This window comes from Rattus norvegicus, chromosome 8, assembly GCF_036323735.1.
Source record: "Rattus norvegicus strain BN/NHsdMcwi chromosome 8, GRCr8, whole genome shotgun sequence".
Taxonomy (NCBI): Eukaryota; Metazoa; Chordata; class Mammalia; order Rodentia; family Muridae; genus Rattus; species Rattus norvegicus.
The window spans coordinates 99,026,475-99,053,496 of record NC_086026.1 but is presented as its reverse complement, the minus strand read 5'-3'; the positions used below and the strand labels follow the sequence as shown (position 1 = coordinate 99,053,496).

The 27,022-nt window shown below is 44.0% G+C and overlaps 1 protein-coding gene across 2 annotated transcripts in view; it reads left to right on the top strand.

Moving 5' to 3' along the window:
• Window positions 1–4,493: 4,493 nt before the first annotated feature.
• The window catches only part of Minar1 (membrane integral NOTCH2 associated receptor 1), a 31,776-nt gene continuing 9,247 nt past the window's right edge, over window positions 4,494–27,022 (top strand). Inside the window, exons 1-2 of one of the 2 annotated variants that reach the window (XR_001839494.3) lie at window positions 4,494–5,381; window positions 21,635–23,987. Coding sequence is in view for 1 of the 2 variants with exons in the window: in NM_001377067.1 (NP_001363996.1) it covers window positions 21,687–23,987 (2,301 nt within the window). In the remaining variant the exon portion in view is untranslated. The remainder of the gene's footprint in view (window positions 5,382–21,634; window positions 23,988–27,022) is intronic. The other variant, NM_001377067.1, reaches the window with a different exon arrangement.

Genomic DNA, 27,022 nt, shown 5'->3' with positions numbered 1-27,022 from the left:
GTGATGTGTCTGCCATTTAACATATTCGTGCATCTGTGGAGAAGGAAGCACTGGGTGGTCATGTGGCCCTATGAATGCAGTTCCAAGACTCTGCATTCTAGTACAGGGTAGAGCCCCCATCTAGGTTTTCCAGAGTATGAGAGTTTCCAAGGGTGCAAAGCCAATCTTTCCTGTACTAAGCAGCCAGGACTCTGAGTTACCACCAGCAGACACTGACTGCCTTTCCTTGACAGCAAAGGAATTTCTTTGGAAGAAGTCAGAAGCTGACAAATCAGCAGTCATGCAGAAGAAGCATCTTGGAAAATGTACAGGGACCGAGGAACCTGGAGGAGAAGGGAAGGGTGGCCGAAATCCCATGCAATGCCATGCCACACAAAGGCCTGCTAAGACTCCATTGCTTTCATAACTCCCAGGCCGCTATACCATAGACACCACATGGGTGTGGAACAAGGTCTAAACTAAGCCATGTGGCTGGCTTCAAATTCACAACCTCAAGCGAGAGAATGGGATTGGCCAACTGAGGCCACCTGCTCCTGCTCTAGCTGCCAAGGTTCAGAAGTACAAACCTCAACATTTCACAATGTCAGCTTCTTCCAAAATAAGAGAATAAAAAACCTGGACAGCCTTAAATAGCAACAGAAATAACGTGAATAATAACAAATGTCCTATGACCTTCCAAACATACCACCGATCTCCAGCTGGACTCAGGGAAGCTTCTGGACAGCATGAGGTAGGTGCCCTGCTGTGCGCCGGAATGCAGTTGAGGAGATTTAGGGAAGAGTTTGCTGTGAAGCCCGTGCTGCACTGGAAAGAGCTCTGTTCTATTTTCAGATCTGCAGAGTCTGGTTCAGAAGTTCATAGCCGCTTCTGGGGATCACTTGTTTGATCAGCAATCTACTAATATCAGTCTCTACCCACCCACTGGACTCACAGCCACTAAATCCAAAACTCATGTCCCATAAGCCTATTGCTGTACATTCCTGACAGTGACGAAGCTCCACTGGGAACAGGTATTATAGTAAAACACTTTCATTGGGAGGTTAAGTTAGAGGGTAGAAGCTATTTTTCCATTATTTCAAACCAGTGTCTTAATCTCTGAGATTTTTCTGCTTAATACATAATCCTTTAAGTCCTTACACATGATACAGGACTAGTGAGGTTTAGTGAGATGGGACCTAGAACGCTCCAGGTAAGCACTGTACTGACAGGTGACAATCCTGGATCCCCCAGGAGCTGTGAGAATCAGGATTCTCCTCTGCCCAGAGTAGCAATAGAGGATGCTGTTGAGTGAATTTTGACCTCTGGGCCCATGCCCTTTGGGTTGTGCTACACGACATTTTAAACCAGCAAGGCAGTATCTCTCAGTGCTCAAAAGGGAGGCTACACTTTATCCTTTCAGCCCAGAGGAGGGAAAAGCTTCCCTTGTTCACTGGTACAGTCAAGCTTTTGCCTAGATCCCCAAGATATAAAAGCTTTATTTTCTTCCTTCTCCTTTCTCCTTTCTCTTCCTCTTCTCCTCTTCTCCCTCCCTCCCTCCCCCCTCCCCCTTCCTTCCTTCTCCTCTCTATTCCTCTCTCCCTTCCTCCCTTTCTATTTCCCCTTCTTTTTCTTTATCTCTTCCTCTCTCCCATCCTTTTTTCTCACTCCCTTCTTCTTTCATTTTTCTTCTTCCTTCTCCCTTTCTTCCTCTCTTTGTCTCTCTTGCCACACAAATTGGCTGGATGTCTACGATGAGGCTTACACAAGTATTTGTTTAATGTTCTTCAGAACCCTATGAGGCTTCCTGTTTTTGCTTTTATAGTTTCAGAAACCAAAGTTCAGGAGAGACTGAGTGAGAAACTGTCTCACGTGCCTATATAGCCACCAAGTAAGAAGCAACAACACTGATGCGACAGCCTGTGTCATTCCTAATGCTGAGGTATATCTATGGCACACTCAAAGGAGATCTAATTGTGATGGACAAAAAAAGTATTCCTGTGTAAATGAGGGTAGCCTTTGCCAGTTCTTAAGGAGAAATCTGACTTTGCCCATTTCTTTCCTCTGTTCCCATCTTTCCTCTGAAGTAAAGAGAGAGAGAGTATGTGTAGATATAAAGAAAGACAGTAGGAAGGAAACAGGAGAGGAAATATGTAGAAAGATAAAGTTATGCATTTAGAGAGGATATGGGGCATATTAGAGAGAAAGATTTTGAAAGAATTAAGGCAAGAAGAAGAGCAGAGGAGGTGTTAGTCTATGAGAAATCCAAATGAAGAATGTGACTATTGATGCATATCCTTTGTGGGGTTTCAGTGGTTGGAACACCCATGGAGACATATCATGGGCTCAGTAGATTTATCAATTTCACACCTGAGGGTCTGTGTGGCTGGAACTACCCATGTTTCTCAATTCATGTATTAAGTTCAAGTAGAAAATTTATAAATGAATTTTTTTTCTGATCTGGGTACAGTGAGGTGAGTGGTGCAGAGAAACGACCTTTACTACACAAAGGTGTGTGCAGGAGACTGTCTAGTTTGCACACAGAGGTAGGGGAAGGCAAAATCCCAGGCTCTCTCCAGGGAGAGATTCCATATGAGCCCCTCTGGCTTCAGTGTTCTAGTACTTCTGTGCATGAATCATTTTCCTGCCACTAGACAGAGCAATGAGACATTAACTTATAACAGAAAAGGGTTATTTTAGTCCACAGTTCTGAGTGCTCAAGTCCATGCTCAGAAAACTCTATTGCTCCGGTCTCTGGATAGCAACGGTGGTGGGAAGCATCTTACGGACGGCTCACTTCTGCACCAAAAAGCACAAAAGAGAGGAGGTCAGAATTCCAGGAGTTCCTACAGGAGCTGGGCCCCAGTGACCTAAGAACCTCTTACTAGGCCACTCCTCTTTCCACTGGGCAGCCCCAACCTTGGTACCAATTTTGTTTTTTAACACATGGACCTCTGGGTAGACAGTTATCCTAAGCATATGTACTCTGCCCCGGGGAGAGTATGGTACAGAATAGAACACTAGTAGAATTTTGCAAGGCCTGAAGTCACCTGAGGGGTAGATTTACAGAATCTGTCTAGAGGAGGCAGTGTAGGGACCTGTACTCTTCATGTGTCCTTTACACTGTTTACATTTTGAAAGTTCATACTGTTTCAAATTTCCAAAAAATGTTAGTGTACAAGGAAACAAGATCAAATAAAACAACCCTCTCTTCCCATTTATGTGTGTTTCCTTCTGGAGGTTGGACTCAGAGGTGTTCTTTTAGGATGAAATGGGAGGGAAAACAACATTTAAAAATTAAAAGAGTCAAGGAGCAGGCAGATGGTGTCCATCCAACTTCCCATTGCACTTACTCAATTCTCTGGATTTTACTAGTCTTGGCTTTGGAGGAAATATCTGTTTGCTTAGGTCTCAATTTACTCTCTAAGCAACGAGTCTGCTGCAGCATCCAAGCTCTCTCCAGTGGAATCCAAGTGGACTTCTTGCTCAGCATGGTTACATATTATTCCTCGGGGTTGGGTCTCCTTCTGCCCTTCTTTCCCTTCTGGATAAATTAGAATTAATCTGTATAAATTATTACCAAGACACCATTGATGACAAATCTAGACTCCTAGGCAAGCAAGGTACAGTGGGTCAAATAAGCTTGATCTTTATGTTTCCCTCTCAGTTGCTTTTGTCCTCCCTCTATGAGCTTGGTCTTGCCTGATACTAAAGTTAAATAAGGGTGAAATTGTGGGAAAATCTAGCTGGCAACTTATTACCCCACGAGGCTTTATTTGAAGTATTCATGTATTAACAGGTTCACTTTTAGAATGCTTCCAGTCATAGCAGGAAACTCACACAGGGGAGCTGTCATGGAGACCTGCATCCCTCCAGCCCCCACCACCTCCCAAGGCCAGAAGACAGACCACAGGTCACAAAGCTAGCCAGGATCATGCATTTGGTTGCACTCTTGGAAAAGCCACCTAATATGACCCAGAGAGGGTGCTACCCTTAGCTATTTGTTCCCCAATAGTAGGCTTTCCCCCTTCCCTTCCCCCTCCCTTCCCTTCCCCCTCCCTTCCCTCCCCTTCCCCCTTCCCTCCCCTCCCCTTCCCCCTTCCCTCCTCTCCCCTTCCCTTCTCTTCTCTCCCCTTCCCTTTCCTATTTCCTTCTCTTCCCTTCCCTTCCCTTCCCCCTCCCCTTCCCCTTCTCCTTCCCCCTCCCCTTCCCCTTCCCCCTTCCCTTCCCTTCTTTTTTTTCCTCTTGATTTCACGAGTTTGAAACTATAATTCCATTTCTTTAAAGCACTGTTGGTGTGACTTTCCCAGCTAAGGAGACAATTTGTATAGATGGTGGCACCACCGGGAGACTGCTGAGTTTCAGTCCCACTGCAGTACCCTGAGTGGCTTGGGAAAATCCTCCAGTCCTCATCGATGTATCCAATTGGACTTTTGGAAATCTATTCGGTTAAGTGTGTGCGTGCGTGTTTGGGGGAGGGCTGGTCACGTGAACGCTAGTCTCTCCAATCTGGGTAACAATGAAGCAAACACCGGCCAAGAGGGAAAACATCAATGAGCCAAGTGACCAGTTTGCCCTGGCCTCCTGAAGCACTGCAGAGTCTGAGGCCCCGGAAGGGCGAGCATAGTGCGCTGGGAGAAAAGGAGAGCGACTGACAATGTTAGCTTCTGCTTCTCCACTGGGGGCCGCAGTCACCTTCACCATCGGGAAATAGGGAGAAGCAAACCCCGGGGGTGGATCTGGCCCTAGGCTCGCTCCAGCTCCAACCTCTGCTTGCTTTTGCCCCAGCGCAGCAGGCGCTACTCAAAACGAGACAGAGGCCTTCTTAGGACTCTGGGGGTGCGGGCACCCACTCTCTAGGTGGCTGCAGCCTCTGGCAGGGCACGCCCTCGGCGCTATTGCCGCGCCCCTCTCCAGTCCGCCCCTCCCGCCCCAGGGAGCGCGTACCCAGTGCTGGAGAGTCCTCCCTTCCTCAGCTCCCCAGGCGGGAGATGATGGAGAGGCTAGACTGGATCTCTGACCATAGGGTTCCTGGCCCGAACTGCCCACGGTATCAAAGTCCGTGACGTGGCGACACTGGCTGAGCCTCAGAAACCGATCAGGGCTGCATCCTGAGGCCGCAGAAAGCCCCAACATTATGCAAGTGGGCACTGGCTGCCGACTGCCCAGGAAAACCCGGGTGAGACCCTAGCTTGCAGATCCGGATCTTGCGCTGCGGGGGCTGAAGTTGCCCTATGCCAGGGACGTTGCCCCAAGTGCAAAGCCTGGGCTGCCCTGCAGCCTAGGACTCTTTTGCCTAGGGAACCTTCAGGAAGCTCTGCGTTGGAGGCGGAGTGGACCACCACCTCAGAGCCTCTCAAAACCTGCGGAGGACCGGGGACCAAGAGCTGGAGCAGCCCCCAGAGGTAACTTCAGAAAGCGGGAGAGCGATGGGGACTCGGGCGCACATGTGCAAGTGTGTGCATGCAAGGTGTGATCTCTATGTGCCGGTTGCTATTACACGGGGACTCTGTAAAGTCCCGGGCTGCTGACCCTTCTCCTTGGCTCCGATAGCCTCCCGACTGCAAGCCGCTGGGTGCGGGAATCCTTTTCGCTGAGCTCGGTATTGTAGTGGAAAAGGGGGTGTGCATGTGCACACGCATGTGGTATGTGTGTTTGTGTGTGGTGTGCGTGTGTGTGTGCGCGCGCGCATGATAGGTGGTAGGCTTGGCCATATCTGGTGGAGGGAAAAGAGATGACGGTAGAGAGACAATGGCCAAAGACCACATAGTTCTGGGTAAGTTTTCCTGATTGAGAATTCGTTTCAGACAAGGGTGTTTTGGAGATCAAGTAGGTGAGCTGTCTGTATGAAAACCCCTCGACATATCAGAGTAAGGTGGAGAACCAAACAAACCCTAGAAGAACGGACCAGTGCATCCCATTCTTAAATTGAAATTTTCAGTTTTGTTGATGTGGAAAGGGGGGTGTCTTTCCTCCGGGAGATGTTCAAGTTCCCCTGCCAGAAAACCAAAGCAGGGCCTGGCTGGCAGCGGGGCTTGAGTTCATTCACACACTAGCTCACCGCTCTGCAGCCTTTCCCACCTGCTCTGCCGCCAGCCCTGCCAAGTCCAGTACTCTCCGAAGCCACAAACCCAGCAAGTAATCATTGGTCCTCTCTGCAAGAGTGTAGGGAGCTTCTCGGAAGCATTTGAGTAGCTTGCTCTTAACAGCATGCATGCCAGCATTGTTTGTGAAATAGTGGCCGCTATTTAAAGGTTGTGAACACAGGCGTGGGGGTGGAGGGTGGCGGAGGGTGGCGGAGGGTGGTAAGGTGAGTTGTGGTCAGATAGTCTTTTCAGTGGGGATTAAGTAAGGTGTGCCAAGACCAGGAAGAGAGACATGGAGTCTGGGTTGTAACCCAGGTCGGTTTTGTAAAACTTACATTTTGTCTGAAGGAGGGGGTGATTTTCTTAGGAGCTTAAGGACCATGGCAGCTGCGTCTGTGATTGGGGGTTTGACAGTTTGGATCGGCTATGAGGTTATGCAGCGTGACATGAAGGATTTCCAGGAGTAACTGAGGGGCAGTGCATTTGGCCAGTTATTTACCCCCCATTTTCCTGCAAACAATCTTCTGTTCCCACCTCTCCTGATGGAGTCTTTCTTGCAGGGAGAAGCTAGCCACTTGCTCTGGGTATAGGTGCCTTCTGAGATGAGCTCTAGGCCAGTTCACTGATGGCCTGGGGAGGGGACTTTGCTCAAATGAGAGTAGTGGGAGAGAGTTGGGTGGCTGTCCTGAACAAGCCCTTTGAATTGGGTTTCTTTTTATGTATTAGAGGATAGGAGTAAACCGAGAAAGGCTGGAGTGTCTGCAAAATCAGCCAGTTTAGAGGAGTGGTTTTTTAAGGTCCTAGAGCCTGCAGGGAAACCTTCAATGTCTGCTTAGAAAAGTCTGGTTCTTATTGTGTGTGAGAGTGATTTGTATAGATCTGCAAGTATGTGAAAATAAACGTCAGTTGCTAGGGGAAGAGCAGATCAAACGCTTCATTTGCATTTCTGATGAATTTAGTGTGTGAAAGTGTTGCATAGCACTTAATAGTTGGAAGAGAGACAGAGGTTTCATTGCCAGTGCTGGAGTCCTTAGGAATTTTGGATATATAATGTCAGTATTTTCCTGGCCAACACCAGGGGCAAAATTTCTGTGTCTTACCAGCATCTAAAAACTCTAATGTTCCCTTTGAAAGATTTGTGCTTCTGGCAAGTTGTCCATAGCACATAGAATGGGCATGAGATTCTGTTCTTCGCTTTCCCCTCACAAGCTCTTTGGAAACCTTGGACAAAAGCAGAAAGCAGGGCTGTGGCCATGGCCTGTGCACGGGGAGCTGGAATGTGAAGACCAGGAGGAGGAAGGGGAAGGCCCTGTTTGCTGCTCCAGCCAAGTGGCAATGCGTTCCTCAGACTGGCTGGGGAAAGGTTCCAGATTCCTCTGTGAATTTGGTGCTAATGCTCTCTGATTAGCTTTTCCCGCTGACATTCAAATGTTTGTTTTTGGAGCTTACCCTGCAGGCTCAGTGTAAATTAAAGGAAAAAGAAGAGAAGAAGGATATTGAACGTAAGGCAGGCAGAAGCAGTTGTATGCTTCAAATTCATTGTGTGATCTGGGCAACGCTTAGCTTTCTGTATGTATTTTTGCATATTATTGTATATGCAACATACGATATATATAAGATATATATGTATATGTAACATATATATACGATATATATATAATCACACATATATATATCGTATGTTGCACATACAATAGGCTTACATAAAATTTAAGCGGACAAAACTGATTAAAAATCAGGGAGGGGCATGGAAGCCTCTTTTATTCGCAGTGTGGTGTCTGGCCCCCTTTGGAGTGCTTAAGGGTTCAGGAGAATAGTTTGCAAGCCACTGGAAGGCTTCTCTTAAGAATGTGGCACCCTACCTCCTTTCAGGATTCCAAATGAAATGTGCTCTCTAGCTCAATGTAGTCAGTGTGCCATGCACACTTAACCTGCACCGAGTCCTTCCTACCCCAGTAACAAGCACATACCTGGATGTGGTATTTATGCATCAGCCCTGACTGCCATAAAATCCTATCTTATTGAGTCATGTGGCAGTGGGATGAGCTGAATGGGCCATGTCATATAGCTATGGCATACTGATTGATTTTTTTTTTTAATTCTTTACTGAGAGAGTGACCTTCAGAATGTGCTGTCGGTTGTATGTGTGTTTGCTGGTGTGTGCTGGTGTGTGTGTGTGTGTGTGTGTGTGTGTGTGTGTGTGTGTGTGATACAGGCGCGTAGGACTTGATGCCATCATTCCAGCATGATTTATTGAATGAATATGACCACTATGTGGCTTTCCTGATGTCCTGAGTATTTTTCCAAATGCCTTCTACGAATGAGAGCTTCCATGGAGCTTGCCAATGAGTGATCTGCTGTGCTCTGACTTGAGAAGGCTCCTCAGTGATGCCCATTCTCTGTGGCCTTACTCAGTTTACTTTGTGTTTGCTAATTTTAACCTTCAGTGACTCCTGTGGTATGGTTGGCGGCCACAAGGCAACATCTGGAATAACTCTGGAACTTACAAAAAAGGTTGTTTCAAGCAATATGATAACCATGTAGCTTTATGAGTATGTTAAAAGCCTAAAATTAAGTAGCTGAGGAAATAAAAACCAATATAAGTGGTCAACAAACTTATAGGGACTGGAGAACTTTAGAGCGTTAGGGCAGCTTAAATGACCAGCAGCATGAGAGGTCACTGTCGGAAATCAGGGAGAGCTTGTTGGAAGATTCATCAGAGCTGTAGAAACTGGAGTCCTTTGACTATGTGTGTGTGTGGAATTGGTAGGTGAAAGGGATGGAGGGTTAGAAGCGTGTAGGGAGTGTTACGGAGCATGCAGGTAGTGTGTAGGGAATGGATAGGGAAAGTGTAGGGTTCAGAGTATGCGTAGGTGATATGTAGAGTATGAGTAGGTGATATGTAGAGTATGAGTAGGTGATATGTAGAGTATGAGTAGGCCATGTCTATGAAGGGTATGGGTAAAGTGTTGCTGTTGGTAAGTAGTGGGTGTGGAGTGACAGTTGAGGGTAGAGATGTAGGGCGTAGAATATGGGGAGACCATATGTGTAGGATGTGGGTAGGTGGTATGTGTTGGTGTGGCTAAGTGGTGTGTGTTGGCTATGGGTAGGTGGTGTGTATAAGGCATGGGGAGGTAGTGGTGTTTAGTTTTGGGTAAGGGACTTTGTGTTAGATATGGGAAGTTGGTATAGATGGGGCTCATGTAGTAGTGTGTGTAAAGCATGGGCGATAGCTGTGGGGAGGTAGCGTATGAAATGTTAGGGAGTATGTATAGTAGTGTGTGTAAAGCATGGGCGATGGCCGTGGGGAGGTAGCATATGAAATGTTAGGGAGTATGTGGTTTCTACCTCGCTGTTCTACCACCTTCCAACAGCAGTGTAGGCTCCTGACCAAGCCTTCAACACAAGATTTTAGGGGTAACCTGAACTATATCAGGAGGTAAAGACTGTACAGACTTAGTGCTTTTCCACTTGGTAAAGAAAGTATTTTTATGCTCCTTATGTTTATGAATAATAAAATAATCAAACAAATTGTTTTCCTGTTCTGCTCTGTTTGCTATGATATTATAGCTTCTTCTTTGCCTTCCTTCTTTTCTTTGTAAATTGGCCATTTTTGCTTGGGTTATTTATTCATTATTAATTTTAAGAGCTCTCCATAAGATACAAGAGGCATCTGATTCCTGCCTTTTCCAGGTTTTATAATTCTAGAGATGGGTGACCAAGCACTTCTCATGTATGTAAATGGGTCTTCTCTTTTCTTTCTGATTTGAGCATTTGGGAACTTGCAGAAGATGCTTTCAGGGTCTCAGATTATCTGACCTTCGACTCAAACTTTTGCTTTTTCGGTTTCAGCTTTTATGTACACACTATGAGTAAAGATGAAGCCAAATTTTTAAAGCCAATTGTTTTTCTGACTATTCTAGCAGTACTTAACCAATAAACCATAGACACACTTACTTTGATTGAACACACCACCATCTTGTCATTGCCTTGCAATGCTGTCTGTATCATATCCTGACCTACACCTGGATCTGGTCGGTCTGTGCCATTGACTTATTTATGATTTAATATTTAACTACCTGAACTATTTTCTACTTTGACCAGAATTCTTCTATCTTTTACCACTTACTTTTATTTACATGTATGTGTGTTGGAATACTACAGGCCCCAGGAGGACAGAAGAAAACGTCAGAGTCCTTAGAGCTGAGATTAAAGGAAGTCATGAGTCCTCAATGTAGGTGCTGGGAATGAAAATCAGAATCTCTGGAAGAGCAATGCCAGCTCTTAACCAGTTGAGTTTTTCTCCCCAGCTCTACCAACAAGGATTCTTAATTAGTTACCTTGAGGAAATAATTATTATGCTTCCTCTAACATGAAGGGCTTTCCTCATAAAAATGAAACAAGGAAAGGAAACGGGGCAAAACACAAATGGTAACAAACGAGAAATTAGGCATGCGTGGTTAGTTTTCTTAGTGGCTTTTGCCTTTGTAGAGCCTTATATCTGAAAGTTTATGTTAGCTCCACATTTAACATGTCCCAGCTAGAAGTAGGCAAGTAGAAACTTAATCTTCTAGTTTTAAAATTTTTATTTAGTATTTTTTGACCCCGGGTCTTATGTAAAGCAGGCTGGTTTGCAGATCACTCTGTAGCCTGGGTTAAACTTGAACTTCTGACCATCCTGCTTTTTGTCTCAAGTGCACCATCATGCCTGACTTTACTCTTTTTTTTTTATTAGTGAGTTCTTAAGACAAATTTTTAAGACAAGTACGTAAAGTAATCTAACAGATGCCCACTTGCAAATGAGGTTTCAAAGGTGGCAATGGGTGTCATCTTTGTTCCAGCGCCTGGTTTTTGTTTGTTTAAAGAAAAGGCTCTTCCAGTTTGTTGAGTTTCTGTTGTAGTTACTCGCTGTTCTTCCCCCTGATGAGGAAGGTGCCCATTCCCCCAAATAATTGAACATGTGGCTTGTGGCATTGGGATTGACATGGATTTATTAAGGAACCTGGTGAACACTGCACACTGCCTAGGGCCAGATGGGATTGAACTTGGAAGCAGTGCAAACAAATGGACTCTGTAATATTTAAAGTTCTCACAGGAGGACAGGATTCGCTTTTTTTGAATACTTAGAAGAGCTGAAGGGAGCCAAACCCTGCTTTTGGGGGGATAGGTAGGAACAGTGTAGTGTTCCTTAATAAGGAAGATTGTCTAAAGGGCCTTACGCATGGGGACAGAGAGGGAACTTACATATAGTCTATCTGAGGCTCTCTTGATTTCGCTGGGTGCCAAGCATGGACAAGCTCTGGATGAGCAGAAGCCTTGGTCTTAGGACACTGGCTACATCTTTCTGTCCCCACCATCCCAAGCTTGCTGCTTTCATTTCCGCATGTGCCTTTATATCTTCTTTTCACAACACACTCCTATGATATGTTTGGGTTTTGTTTCTGAGTGGCAGTGGTGTAGAAGATCCACATGGCAGTGTATGTTCCCATGAATTTTTTTATGTTTTGAGTCTTATTCTCAAATTGATTAAATATATATGGATTTTATATTTTGAGTAATTCTGAGTCAATCCCTTTATGCCATTCTCCTCCTATTAAGAGCACCTGGGAACAGTTTTATTTCTTTGTGAACCCATGTTAGTGATTAAGTAAAACATCTTATATTAAAGAAATAATAATAGAATTTAACTATAAAATAATTTATTTTAAATTAAGAACTTTATTTTTAGGTCCAGAGTTCTGTTTATAATACCTGTCTAGAATTTTACTAAGAGGCTAATTTTCTTTTTTTTAGAATCTCTCTCTCCTCCCTCTTCCTCCCTCTTCCTCCCTCTCCCTCCCCCTCCTCTCTCTCTTTCTCTCTCTCTCTCTCTCTCTCTCTCTCTCTCTCTCTCTGTGTGTGTGTGTGTGTGTGTGTGTGTGTGTGTGTGTGTGTAAAAGAGAGGAGAGAGATCATGAATTTGGCATGCATCCTACACTTTTGTGAATTTAAGGTTGTATTTTTCTGGTGAATTTTTTTCATCATTGTGTCGTATTGCTTTTCTGAATTGCACTTTTGTTCAATTTAAAGTCATCTCTTCTGTGTTAATATAATAAAAATACTTATAATGGATTCTTAGCATTCAGCAAGTACTGTTTCAAAAGTAACTCAGCCACATGACATGGGTGCTGTATCATCTACATATGACATGGGTGCTGCGTCATCCACATGTTAAAGCTAAGCAGACACACACAGAGAAACCTGTAGATTCTGTGATCGCAGAGCTGGAGGACAGAATCGCTTAGATGAGAACTTGGGCAGCTTTTCCCAGAGTCTGTGATCTTTAAGAAGTGTGTCATTTTACCTGCAGTGAATATAAACTACACTCTGATTTTTTTTGGACCAATATATCTGATTTTCATTATGTTTTCATTATGTGATTTTATTTTTGGATATAGCTTTTATAGGTAGCTGTTTTATTTTACTTTTCAAGAATACAATTTGAGAGTCATTGACTTTTACCTGGCAAATTCATACTCTTTACATTTATTGTGTTGTGTACTTAGAAATAATTCTGTCATCTGGTTCAGAAGCCCTACATAAATGTTACATTTTATTTCTGTTCTTTAAATGACCACCTGTAATGTTTTTTAACATTATTTTAACTTACCATCCAGCCTTATTTTACTTCTCTTTCCTACTCTACAGAATATAAGGAAACTCAAAAAAAGTTTAAAAATCTCATCTTACCCTTTTTCATTTTGCTTGTAAGTCATCAAATCATTTTATATTTGTACAATATTACAACATGTTTGTTTCTTTCACCTAAATTCAGTTTCTTCCTGAGGAACGTGAATGAAAAACTCCTGAGTTTCTCTTTAACTCTTCAGTTCCTCAATAATAGTTTATCTTGTAACTATGAACATTTTACTTTCTTTACCATGTTAAGCATTTGATTTCTGCTTATTGCTTTGCATTTTATTCTTGAAATCCAAGGCTTTTAAAATTGAACTTTTTAAGTTAAGGGTTTCCTTCTGTTTCTGGCGTACCTGAGTTTCCATGTGCCTGGTTTAGGCATCTAAGGATAAACACCCTTTGATGGCCTTCTGCACTTAGGCACGTTTTCTTGCTGTGTGTTTTGTTCTGCTTTGGTCGTTTTGCTCTTTGAAGGTTTGTACTGTAAATTCTGGAACATTCCTAGACATTATCATTTTTCTGCTGTTCTCTTTCTTTTTTCTGGAACAGCTATTAGAGACATTTTCTAAAACCTGTCCTTCTATGCGTTTGTCTTTCAGCCCAATATCATATCTTTTATTTTCATTTCCTTAGTCCTGTTTTGGCTATGTTTCCTTAGGTCTTTCAGGTCACTAATTTTCACTTCGCTTAAGTATTATATTATTTAATCTGTTCATGGTTTTTTACGGAATGATTATTTTTCCACAAGTACTCTTTATTTTCCAAATTCTATGTTATGCTATCAGTGTTGTATCTAGACTACCTACTCTATGTGTGTGTGTGTGTATTCATACATTGCGATGTATTTAATTTTAAATTTATCTATATTTTTTAAAATTGTGGTTTCCTTTTGGAAAAATCTTGAGCTTCAAATCCTGCTAGTTACTTTGTGTCTCAAGATTTGTTTTCTTTCGTGTTTAATTTTTAAAATTGTTACTACTATTTTTCCTCTAAGACCATGCCACCTGCAATTGTCCAAGGCAGTTTTACATATTGGCATCAGGGATATGATCAACACACAACAGGCTTTGATTTCTTAGATTAAAATTTTTTGTACCCTGGGGCAACAACTTTAGACCCAAGAGCATTTAAGATGGTGACCTTGTTTTATATTTCTAAGGTACACACACACACACACACACACACACACACACACACACACACACACACACACAAGCATTGCATTGTTAAATACAGAACCTAGGCAGAGGGTGACAAATGCCTTTGTTCCCTATTTTGGCTAACACACCTCAAACTCCACTCCAGATAAAGAACAGTCAGTGCATAGTCCTAGTTCCTGCTGTCTGCCAGATTTCTCTCGCTGCCTTCCCTCTAATAGGACTTTCCCTGCCCTCCAGCTTAAGCACTTCCTTGCCTCCCTCTGTGATCTCCAGCTTTATCTCTGCTTTGGACTTTTAAGCATTTATCTTGCCTTCTTGCAGGTTTAGCATTACATATTAACAACAAAAACTTCCCAGCAACACAAATGCTTTCCAGCATTTCTAGGAACTCAGAATGGGAGCTCTCTCTCTACCACTGTGTTAGGAGTGTTCCTTTCTCTTAGGCCTTAGCTTTATAACATTTTGAATTCTAAACTAAGGGCTTCATGACAAGGCTACGTTTCTCAGGGGCACACACTAGGTAAATAGCACAGCAATTTCCTTCCCAATTCGCTAATACCCTCTTCAGCATATCTGTAAGAAAGAACCTGGGCTTTCCTTCCTTTGATTTGTAATTTAAATTAGGGGTAACACAAAGAAGGCTGCTGCTCCAGATTTTAGATCTCTAGGCTGAAACCCTTCTTTTATAGTCCTGAGTCCATACTTGCATCAAATCACAAGAACAACATAATCTAGAAAGAAAGAAAAAAGCCAGGATTTTCAGGGAACCTGCAGATGGATTTTCTCATGCTGTGCTTCTTTTGAGTGTGTAGTGAGAACATTATGGCTACTTCGTCTTGCCTTTTGAAAGGGAAAGGCTATGGGAATGCCTTACTTTACAGCTGACGTTTGCTAATCCACTTCAAGGCTATGTCTTTCATTCTCATCAGATCTCTGAGCAGTTAGCGACAGAGGGATGATTAAACCGCTAAAGGACTGAGCAGGAATGATGTAGAGAAGCTTATCTTCTGTCCAGAGATCTCACCCAGCACTCCTAGAGACTGCTAGCCACAACCAGAGAGAAGCCTCTCTTCTGCTCTAGTTTGATTAAGATCAGATGTCAGCACGGTGAGCACTTAACATCTCAGGAGGAGAAAGTGCAGACATTCACTTCAGCCTTTGCACACCAGCCCTTATCGCTACTAGCATGTGGCTGGAAAAGTAACAAGACTCCACAGTGAATGGGGGGTGGGGAGCAGAGTCAGGCGTCTGCTTCCTGCCCTTTCCTGAGAGCAGCCATGGGCCAGGAAACAGAAGAACCTGGACTTGCACATCAAGGTTTCTGAAAGGTAGAAAAGAATGTGGGTTCAAGAATGTGGGTGCCAGTCTGAACACCCTATATGTGGTGTGGTTAGCTTCATCCCAGGATTACCTTTACACCAGCTACCTTTGACGGTTTCCTGTAGCCTCCATCCCTGGAGCCAGCATCCTGCCCGTGAAAAGCAACTGTGCTACTGTCCCAGAGTTCTTGAGACTTTGTAACTGGGAGAGAATGCTATTTTATTGCTTATGGTCCTAAAAGCAAGGTGGTTCATAGGAAGGTAACAGCTTCTAATGTCTGGTGAGGACTTTCTTGCTATATCCTCAGCCTGGCCGAAGGAAGAAGACCGTGTATCAGGATGTATGAAGTGTCTTTCAAAGGGAATGTCATCCTAGCCATTAAACACCCCATGACCTATAATCTTTTCTTAAAAGCCTGTCTCTTGGTTGTATCTGAATTTTGAAGGCATCTATTCAAAGCACAGCATACCCTACTTTTCCTGCTCGTCCTTCCCCTTTTCTCATCCTAACCAAACTCTGTTGCCCTGCACCTTCTAGCCACCTTCCCTTGGACTAGAACACTTCTTGACCCTTTCTTTTCAACTCAAAACCCCCATATCTTCAGTCTTCTAGGCCACTGGGGGTGGTACTGTCTCCACAGAACTGTCTTCTCTTTCCCCCTTTGGCTGGATTTCATCTCATCACCGACTGAGATACCTTGCTTAAACTCCCCTGGCCTCTGCTGTTCGCCATTGGCATGTTGTATGAAAGCCAGTAAACGTAGGATACGTGTCAGGAGCTCCAGCTGCCAGATCTGCCCCTACTTCCACATGTGCGTTTGAACAGTCAGGTCATCATCTTGTCCTCAATTTCTATATTCATAAAATGATAATCACTGTAGCCACAACCAGCACTGATCCTAAAGACTGTTTTCATCCCTGAGACCACAGGCTCCAAGAAAAGAGTGGTGTTAGCTTTTCCAGCTGATCCTAGCGCAGTCCTCAATGCTTCTACTACAAATACTTTATAGTCGAGCCATCCTCCAGCCCCAGAAAGAGGGGTGCTGAATGATTGCAGACAAGAGACGTGCATGGAGTCAGCACCAAGTAGAAATGGTGGGGAGTGGGTTGGCCTGGGAGTCCCATGTGTTGAGAACTGAGAGGACATCCCCACTTTCTCCAGGTAGAAACTTCATCCTTGGCTTTCAGAACTTCCCTATGGAATGAGTTTATGATCTTTCTTCCAATTTAATAAGAGTTGAATAATGAGTCTTACAACCAGCTTGTTATTTCCCCTCTGAGGAGATGTGTAAACCAGGCAGAGGCAGTAACTCATGGGACTAATGAAGGTCTCTGGAAATGTGTGATTGAGAATGGAGTTTTCCACAGTGGGGAATCAGAAGGCTTTAAAGAACTCGGGAATGAAAAAAATAGGGAGGCCCAAGTCATGCTCCAGGCAGACTTGTATTGCTCATTTTACAGAATGAGTCAATTTTCAAAGCTGATGCTCCATAGTAGACCAGCCCTATAGAGACCCTTTCCCCTACTTCATCACCTATGGACATCTGCTCCCTTTATACAAGGTTGAATCTGGTGCAGTGTCAGAAGGCTTTGGGTCTCTTATTCATTATTGGACTTCAGACAACTTAGGTATTTTCTCTCGTTAGTATAGTATTTGTCTGCCAGTTCTTCAGTTTCCTTCTCTGTGAACTGAGGCTGTTCCTCTTACCCTGTAGAATCATTAGTGTGGTCAGGGAGGTAGTCTGCCAGTCGCTCCTTATTGAACATCGGCTCGTGATGTCATCCAGAGAGCCTAGAAGTTTACTGTGCAGCATCCCCACCCCTGCTCCTCTCTGGGTATGTTGAAGTTTCATAGCGAATCTTACAGCTTCTCTAATGGTTGATCATCCTTTGTGTGTGTGTGCCACCCCTGCGTCCACTTCCCTTTTCTCATCCACAGGCATCTAATGCCAGTTGTGTGTATGATGTGTTCGCACAAGTATGTGCACATGTTGCTTTTGCTTTCTGTTGCCGTGATAAAATAATCACGACCAAAAGCAACTTGGGGAGGACAGAGTTTATTCTGTCTTACAGATTTTTAGTCCAGCATGAAAGGAAGTCAGGGCAGTCATTCAAAGAAGGAACCTGGAGGCAGGCACTGAACCAGAGGTCATGGAGGAGTGCTGTTTACTGTCCTGCTCTCCATGGTTCACTCAGTTTGCTTCTTATAAAACTGGAACCATCTGCCTAGGGGTGACACCACCCACTCACAGTGGGCTGGGCTTTCCCACGTTAATCATTAATTAAGAAAATGCCCCAGAGAATTGGCTAAAGCTAAGCCGAATGGAGGCATTTTCTCAATTAAGGTTCTCTCTTCCCAAATGGCCAGTTGACAAAATCTAACCAGCACAATATGAAGGCATCCGCTGTTGACATTGGGTGAGTTCCCTATTGCTTTCCACTTTATTTTTTGAGACAGGGTCTTGAACTGACCCTTGAACTCATTGACTGCACTAGGCTGGGAAGCCAATGAGCTCCAGGAATCCGTTCATCTCATTCCTCCTAACCCCCAGCACTGGGGACACATATGCATGCTGCTGTGCCTGGCTTTTTTATGTGGGTGCTGGGTGTCCAAACTTGGAGCCTTATGTTGGCCCAGCAAGCACTTTACTACTGAGCCATCTCCTCAACTCTCTAATGTCAGTTTTCATAATAATAAAGAAGGACCCAGGCTTACCCACAGCTTTCATACTTTTATCAGGAGACAATGAGTCTCCGTTTTGTAAATAGGGTTGTTGTTTTTTTTTTTCTTTTTCTTTTTTGCAAATAGATATTTTGGGGATGCATTTAAGCCAAATAAAGCAACAGTGAGAACGAGGAAGGCCTCTCCGGGGAGCCATTTCTTGGGGCTTTCCTGGGAGGTACATAGTGTACACTACTTGGAGCGAGCTCAGCTCCGCAGCCCTGGATTTAGGTCTTACTGTTCTCAGTTGCTGCAGTACTCCGAGTTTCCCAGTGCCTTTCCCTCATCTGTCAGAGAGTAATTGTGAAAGTAAAAGAGGTCTCTTAAGGTGGTTACAGGGATTAAAGTAAAAAAATTGCTGTGAATGCAATTTGTGCCACCAGATCCATAAAATATGGTACGCATTTGCTGCACACTATTCTCTAAATTACATTCATTTGTCCTCTGCTCCGATAGCTACACCCATTTATTTACTTCAAGACCAAGTGTGACAGATTGTCCTCGCCTCCAGCAAGCCAGAACATCCTGACACAGAATGTTTTCATCCGAAGGAAGCAAGGACTGGGGCAGGGCAGAGGCACTGTGTGGGCGAAGTCCATCTCCTGGTGGCTTGTCCCTGGCAGGAACAGAGCCCGTTAAACTTTATTTTCTTTTCTCATGCAAGTAAAGTCTAGCCATGGGTTTCCAGATATTCATGACAGATACCATGCTAAGATTTATACAAACCTATTAAGAGCAGCTGCCCTCAGGACAGAGAAAGTGCCCACGGCCTCCTGTTATTTAAGTATAGTCTGAGGAAATGAATTGCTTTTGTTGAAAATGAGCTGGACCTTCCAGAACATTGTCAATTTAAAAATCAATGGCAATTAGTATGCGTCTAGTGTTTGGGAGACAGAGTTTGGCTGGACTGGAACTCACTTTGTAGACCAGGCTGTCCTGGAACTAGCAGTAATCCTCCTGCTTCTGCCTTGTATGTGTATCACAGGAGGGTAACAAAACTGGCTTCAGTTGGCCCTTTCTACACAGCATGTGCTTACGGAAGTGAACACACAGTGGGCATCATCGCTGTATCTTAAACCTCAGAGGCTGGTGCCTATGTTTATCGATAGTGAGTTTTCTTATAGGGATTTGACTCAATTAGATGTTTTAAAATTTCCTGTTTCAGATTAGTTCATGCTGTGATTCTCTTCCACTTCACCCTCTTCTTCCCCAGTTGGATTGAATGCTATGATGGCGGGCATACACACAGGGAGGCCCCACGTGGTGTGGAGGGCCTACGCCTGCCAGTGAACCCTTGGGAGCGAAGGTTGAAGCTTTCATTCCATGTCTTAGAAAGGCACTGGTGTGGCCTAGGCCTGGTATGGGAAACATGCCTTGTCTAAAATCCACCTATGATCCCTACAGGTTAGCAATCAGGGTGGCCAGTGTAGGGAGAAAAGGAGGGGACAATCTGTACTGATGTATCCACTACAAAAAATGGCAGAACCAACAGAAAACAAACAATATGCTCAACAAAATGACTATGATGAAGGATACCTTGCCCTGCAAGCTGGCTAGGCTGGCCTCCCTGGTCAGCAACTGACATCAGATGCTGAGACACGGGGGTGGGGTGGGGGGGTGGGGGGGTGGGGTGGTGGTGGTGGTGGTGGTGGTGGTGGTGGTGGTGGTGGTGGTAGCTTTTTCCATAGGAGAAGTTTGCAGGCCATTTTTGTTTGGAATTCAAGGGCTAGAGATAAGCTGTGCAGTGGGACTGACTAGGCCTGCAGACAGACTGACAAAGTCCTGCAGACAGACTGACAAGGCCTGCAGATGGACTGCAGCTCTGCAGCTGCACCAGCACAGCTCTCCTCTGCGGGCTTGGCTGGCCAGTGACAATTAGAAATGATAGTGTCCACTATATGGTCTTCATAAGTGCAAGAGAATTATTGTAAATATCCAAATAATATGAAATGCATAAGTAAAATAAGTTCAACACACAACGAGCTTCACTGACCATGAAAACTCCATACATGTAAGAATGCATGTACATTCCTACAGTGCAACGGATATCAGTTTTTTAAAAAAAATCCTGCCAGGACAGGCAACACTAATAAAGCATAAAAAAAGCCAGAGTCAAAAGACTGCACACTATACTATATAATTCCATTTTATTCTCCTTCTGAAATATAGATCAGTAGTTGCCATGGGTAATATGCAAGGGGCATGAAGAAATCATCTAGAGTGATAGTCTACATTGTGGTAGTTGTTTTGCTATATACATCCATCAAGAGCAAGCAATATGAATTTTACTGCATACAAACGATGCCTTAACTTAAAAATTGTACAAAACTTTTACAACAAAAGTATGACACACTACTGAGTAGAGACTATGAAAATAAATCTGCATAAAGTACAGTCTTCATGATTCGAAATTATGTATTCCTAGAAACTAAAATGAAAGAAGATGATGTATACCAAAATGTAAATAGTTGTTAAATTTGGGTTTTAAATACGGATTTCTTTCTGAAACAGTACTCTCTTTAGCTCGATATCTTATCATGCAAATTTTCAGTTTTGCAGCAAAGTTGAAAGAGTGTTATCTTGAATAATTGCGCATCCACATCTGGATCCAACCACTAAATGGTTTACTATATTTGGTTGATCACATATCTATCCATCACCAAGCTGTCTGATTTTTTTGCTTCAAAGTGACTTGCAGGCATCTATACTTTTTGCCCCTAAATACTTTATAATGCAGATCACTGCTGCAAGTTCAATAGTGAGTTTGATTTCTTTCCCTATAAATTTTACATTCAATGAAGAGCACAAATATCAACAGTACGTTGGCTGGTTTTGACAAATATATATGTCTGTGTAGTAACCAATGCCTATTGAAAGATCTGGAACAGTGGGTCTCAACCTTCCTAATGCTACAGCCCTTTAATACAGATCCTCGTGTTGTGGTGACCCCCAACCACAACATTATTTTTATTGCTACTTCATAACTGTAATTTTGTAACCTTTATAAATTATAACATAATATCTGTGTTTTCTTAACCATCTTTTTTTTTTTTTTTTTTTTGAGCTTGGGACCGAACCCAGGGCTAGCGCTCTACCACTGAGCTAAATCCCCAACCCCATATCTGTGTTTTCTAATGGTCTTAGGCAACCCCTGTGAAAGAATCATTCAATCCCAAAGGGGTTGCTACCCACAAGTTGAGAATCTCTGATCTAGAATGTTCCCCCTTGCTTCCCTCACAAAGTCCCTAACACTGTTCTTATTTTATAAACTACTTTTGCCTTTCTTCATAATTTTTCTTTTCTAAAATCCCTCCAGTAAGCAAATATTATGCAATTACCAAATCATCATCATCATCATCAATAGTTACTGATCTATATTTCAAAATGGTATTAAAATGGAATCATATAGTACAGTATCTTAACTCTGGCTTCTGTCTTAAATTTATTTATGCTGTATGTCCTAGCAGTTTGTTTTTTAAGCTGATACCTTACAGTATAAGAATGTACATTTATGAAATTTTCATGTCGGAAAGGAATTTTTAAGCCACATATCATGAACATTTTAAAGCCCTGAACCATTTTTAGTTATTAAATTGCTTTCCTTGTGTTTCTTTAAATGGTTCAGACCAATCTGGACCCAGAGCTCTGCTGCTGTTTCTAACTGCTTTTCCTCCCTTTCTTTTCTGTTATCATCAGGATAGAACTGACTGATGTTCCAGTGTAGTCAGTGAGCTTGCGAATCTAAACCATGGAGGCCAATCAGGAAGCTTCTCTCTTTTTGGTGAAGATCTTAGAAGAATTGGACAGTAAACAAAATACTGTTTCTTATCAAGACCTGTGCAAGTCACTATGTGCTCAGTTTGATCTGTCTCAGCTTGCAAAACTGAGAAGTGTGCTTTTCTACACAGCATGCCTCGATCCCAACTTTCCAGCCACTTTATTCAAAGACAAGATGAAATGCTCTGTAAATAATCAGCAGTCAAAGAAAATCATGGTGGCGGCAGATATTGTGACAATCTTCAACCTGATCCAGATGAATGGGGGCACTGCCAAGGAGAAGCTGCCCACAAGTTGCCACAAGGTGCGCAAGGAGGAGGCTTCCTTTGAGTCTTGCCGGTCGGACGCCGAGGTGTGCAGCCCCACAGTTTGTGAGCCTCTCAACTGCGAGCTGAGTGAGAGGCCCTTCAGCCGAGGCTATCCCACCAGGCAGTCATCGAAATGCCGGAAGATGGACTGTAAGGAATGCCCACAGTTCGTCCCTGCCTCTGAGCCCAACTTCCTTTTGGGTGTTAGCAAAGAGGTGAAAAATCGGGCAGCCTCTCTGGACAGGCTGCAAGCCCTCTCTCCGTATTCTGTAGCCAGCCCTCAGCCTTGTGAAATGCAGAGGACATATTTCCCTATGAATATTGAGAATGAGTCCATTTCAGATCAGGACTCTCTGCCTATCGGCCAAGGCATCAAAGAGACCTTCATCTCAAGTGAGGAACCATTCATGGTTCAGTCCTGTGTTCAGAAAAGGAACATCTTCAAAGAAGACTTCCACAATCTGATGACTGTGTCTCCCAGTTTGGTTGGTACAACTAACAAAGCAGAGGAGGATCATGGGGAGCCCCGGAGTCAGAAGGAGCTCCACAAGCCACCCTTCTTCAACCATAGCTTTGAGATGCCTTACCACAGCCAGTACCTGAACCCAGTGTATTCCCCCATCCCTGACAAAAGGCGAGCAAAGCATGAAAGCTTAGATGACCTTCAAGCCTCTACCTATTTTGGACCCACTCCAGTGATGGGAACACAAGATACCAGGCGCTGTCCAGGGAGGCCCAGTAAACAGACGCCATGGCCCGCCAAAAGCTGGAGCCTAAACACAGAGGAAGTGCCTGATTTTGAACGCTCCTTTTTCAATAGAAATCCCTCTGAAGAGAAGCTACGCTATCCAAATTCTGGCAACCAGACACCCAACTTCTCAGGCCCAGACAGGCATCCAGTTTATCTGGTGCCAAAGGATCAACAGAAGGTTCTCCCTGCTGGCTACGCAGTGAAACCGAATGGACTCAAATCTAAAGAGATTCCATCCCCTGTTGACCTGGAGAAGCACGAAGCAGTCAAGAAGTTTAAAGACAAAAGCATCAGCTGCACCAGTGGGCAGCACAGCTCAGATACCAGCAGTGTGGGTACCCAGACAGAGCAGCATGTCCTGGACCCCCCAAAATGCAAAGACTTGTGTTCTGCGGGGCAGGCCAAGTACAGCGACAGGCATGCCATGAAGCACTCGGATGATGACTCAGAAATTGTCAGCGACGACATCAGTGACATTTTCCGGTTTCTTGATGACATGAGCATCAGCGGCTCCACGGGAGTGATACAGTCATCCTGCTACAACAGTACCGGCTCCTTGTCTCAGCTTCATAAGTCAGACTGTGATAGTTCACCAGAGCATAACCTTGCCAAAATCACCAATGGGGTCTCCGGGAGCAAGGGAGACAAATGTAACCGGCCTGAAAACGTCCACCATTCCGAGGAAGAGCTGAAGAGCAGCGTGTGCAAACTGGTTCTCAGGATTGGTGAGATCGAGCGAAAGCTGGAATCACTAGCAGGGGTCCGAGAGGAAATTTCCCAGGTCCTTGGAAAACTCAATAAACTGGATCAGAAAATACAGCAGCCAGAGAAAGTGAATGTGCAGATTGACCTGAACTCCTTGACCAGCGAGGCACCTTCTGATGACAGCGCCTCTCCGAGGGTCTTCCATGCACACAGTGGCTCCCATGGACCAAAGCTGGAGAATAGTCCTGACTGGTGCTGCTCCGATGTCAGTGGAAGTAACAGTGAAAGCCTGCGAGTCAAGGCCTTAAAGAAAAGCCTCTTTACCAGGCCATCTTCCAGGTCCCTGACTGAGGAGAACAGTGCCACAGAGTCCAAAATTGCCAGCATCTCGAACTCTCCCAGAGACTGGCGAACCATCACATATACCAACCGGATGAGCCTCAATGAGGAGGAGATAAAAGATGCCGGCCCAGCCAATAACAAAGACTGGCATCGGAAATCAAAGGAGGTAATGAAAATCTAAGTTCTTGTGATTGGTTTCAGCCTCAGACATTCCATGAAAAGCCTTGCCTCTTGCTGGTTTCCCTTCCAGAATTGGCAGCCTCTTCACATTAGAACAGAGAGGGCAACGTGAACGGGCTGTTTGTTCTGCCAAGGTGCCAGTCAGTTGGGTGGAGCTCATGCTGGGATGCTGCCGCCAGTAGACAGTACAGTTGGGATATTGGACAGGTGGTGTGAGAAGGACTTTGCAGGAGGGGGAGTGCATCAAGGCAAGCAAACATCAAGGTTATCTTCGTGTCCTTGCTGAAGTAGTGGGATCTGTACCAGGCAAACATGGGAAGAGGCTTGCTAGTGTCCTTGCTGTTAGGTCTCTGGCATGAATTTTGTTGCATGCATTATGATATTCTTGAAAATATGAGCCCTTTCACTCTAAGATGAGTAGAGTTTAGGGAAACAATTTCATTATTCAGCCATGGAAAAACGAGCAAATGTAAACAATGTCTCCTCTTCTTTAGTTGTCTCTTTCCTATATAACAGTCTCTGCACTTCTTCTGTGTTACTTCTGACCATTTATCAAAGACCTTACTCTACCAGTGCTGGAATCCATGTGTATATGTTCAGACACTTCCTTGTTTTGTCCTGTGGTGGAAGGGACTGTTCCCTTCACTCCAGCTAGGCTCTAGTGACTCCTCTCTGCCAGCGAGATGCAGTTTCAAACAGTAGCTTGTCTTCCTGATACTCTCAGCTTCTATGGTCATTGGACAGGCCATATGCTGCCCTCCCAGGGTCTCTGAGGTCTGGACTCTCAGTGGGAGGGAGGAATAGGATGGGCTTCAAGGATTCTGAGCCAAAGAAGAGGTGTGAGTTTCCCAAGTGCTGTTCAGAAGGACAAACTTGCAAAAATCAGTTTAAATTCAGGGTCCACATGAGAGGAAAGGGAAAGTTGAAAGAGCATTATGTTTTTCTGACCCCAAGGAAGCCCATGGAATCATGGTACTTTTCTTTCCCTATACTGCTTGCCATGAATACCAGGCTCAGGCCAGACTTCTGGAACCCAGGATCTTATATAACATTGAAAAAAATGGCCATTAGAGAACTCACGTGGTTAGGTGATTGTATTACCAAACCCAAGTGAGCCAGCCTGACCTCCAATGCCTCACCAAACCTGCAGGACCTTAAGTATGACCCACTTAAAATGCCTCACATCAAGGAGCTATTGTGTGAAGTAACCCCGCTAAAATAAAAACTATTTTTATTGTGACTTTTCCTCTTGATATTTGCCACCTCTTGTTGATGATCTTTCTTGGGGTAACCAGCTTTGGTCACTGTCTCAGCTTTGATTCAGTGTCAGAAATTGCTGGAGACCAGGCCCTCAAAATGTCCTGTCACCATGCTCAGCTCTCAAAGTCCTCGGTTCTCAGATGACACATTCTTTTCCTTTGCAGCTAGTGTCTTTTCTTCACTTCACTTGTAGGGGATGGCCAGAACCCAGCAATGTTCCTGGCTAAGGAGCTCCACATGAGCTGTGGCTCACACATTCCCAGTCTAGCTGTCAGCGTCTACGTATTTACCTTGTGTGATTTTTCACGCACCTCTACCTTGTTCGCTATTGGGCATCCTCTAGTCCAGCTTTCACATTCTACCTGGTGCTTGGGGACGTTCCCTCCATGTCCCACCTCATCTCATGGGCTGCTTCTGTGTTTACTTCCCTAAAAGAATTCTCTCTAGGTGTGCAATGACTCTTGCTATGAGTGTTCAATGACTTTTGTTCTCACATCCTCTGCAGATCTCCTTTGCCTCTGCAAGAAGTCTTAAAATTCTCACCCAGACTTTGGAAGCTTTCGGTTAGCTCTGTCTCTGTCTCTGTCTCTGTCTCTGTCTCTGTCTCTGTCTCTGTCTCTCTCTCTCTCTCTCTCTCTCTCTGTGTGTGTGTGTGTGTGTGTGTGTGTGTGTGTGTGTGTGTGTGTGTGTGTGTTTTCATGCATGAAGAGGTCAGTAGCTGAAACTGATTATCTTTGTCTTCTATGTGAGTCCTGGAGATCGAACTCTGATAATCAGGCTCGGTGGCAATTGCCTCTACCCACTGAGCCTGAATTTCACATACTTCTTTCTAACCAAAGTGCTGTATTTTACCTCAAAGCCCACCCTGCCTTGATGAGTCTACTTGTATTTACCCCGAAATGCCATGGCCATTCACTCTGTCACCTACATAGTAAATATTTAAGGAACTGCTACAACCAGGCCTTGTTAGAAGATCAAACACTTCTTTACATCATTTCTACATCAAGATAGTGTGATTTACTTCTTCTGTGCTTAGACTAAAGTGAGAATGGCTGGTGCTGATCTCTGCATTCTCTGGCCTCTGGGTTCTGTGTGTTCCTCAAGGCCTCTGCATTCACACATATCTGGACTCTTCTACAGAGATTGTAGATCTTTGGTCTCTAATATTCGGTTCTCTTTGTTAGATGTACTGAGCAAAACCCTTTACTCGAACATATAGATTCTGTATATACATACTGACTACTATCTTAGAGAGATTTTGTATATACATACTGACTACTATCCTTGACAGATTCTGTATATACATACTGACTACTATCTTAGAGAGATTTTGTATATACATACTGACTACTATCTTAGATTCTGTATAAACATACTGACTACTATCTTAGACAGATTATGTATACACATACTGACTACTATCTCAGAGAGATTCTGTATATACATACTGACTAATATATATATATATGTATATATATGTATATGTATATGTATATATCTTAGAGGATAGACTCATGGGTAGCAGGCATAACCCTGCCCTCAGTGAGATGTTCTTAGGAGTGTGAGAGTCCAAATCCTGGCTCTGTCATTTTCATAGCTGTGCAGGCAGCATCCTAAACTCTCTGACCCAGTCTTCCACATCCACAGTGGGAATAATTTCCATTCTGATGCTTGAAATGTTAATGAGTCAGTGGTATGAGATGTTGCACATCTGGCACCAGGCAGAGTGGCTGTACACCCAGTCAGAGTGGCTGTACACAC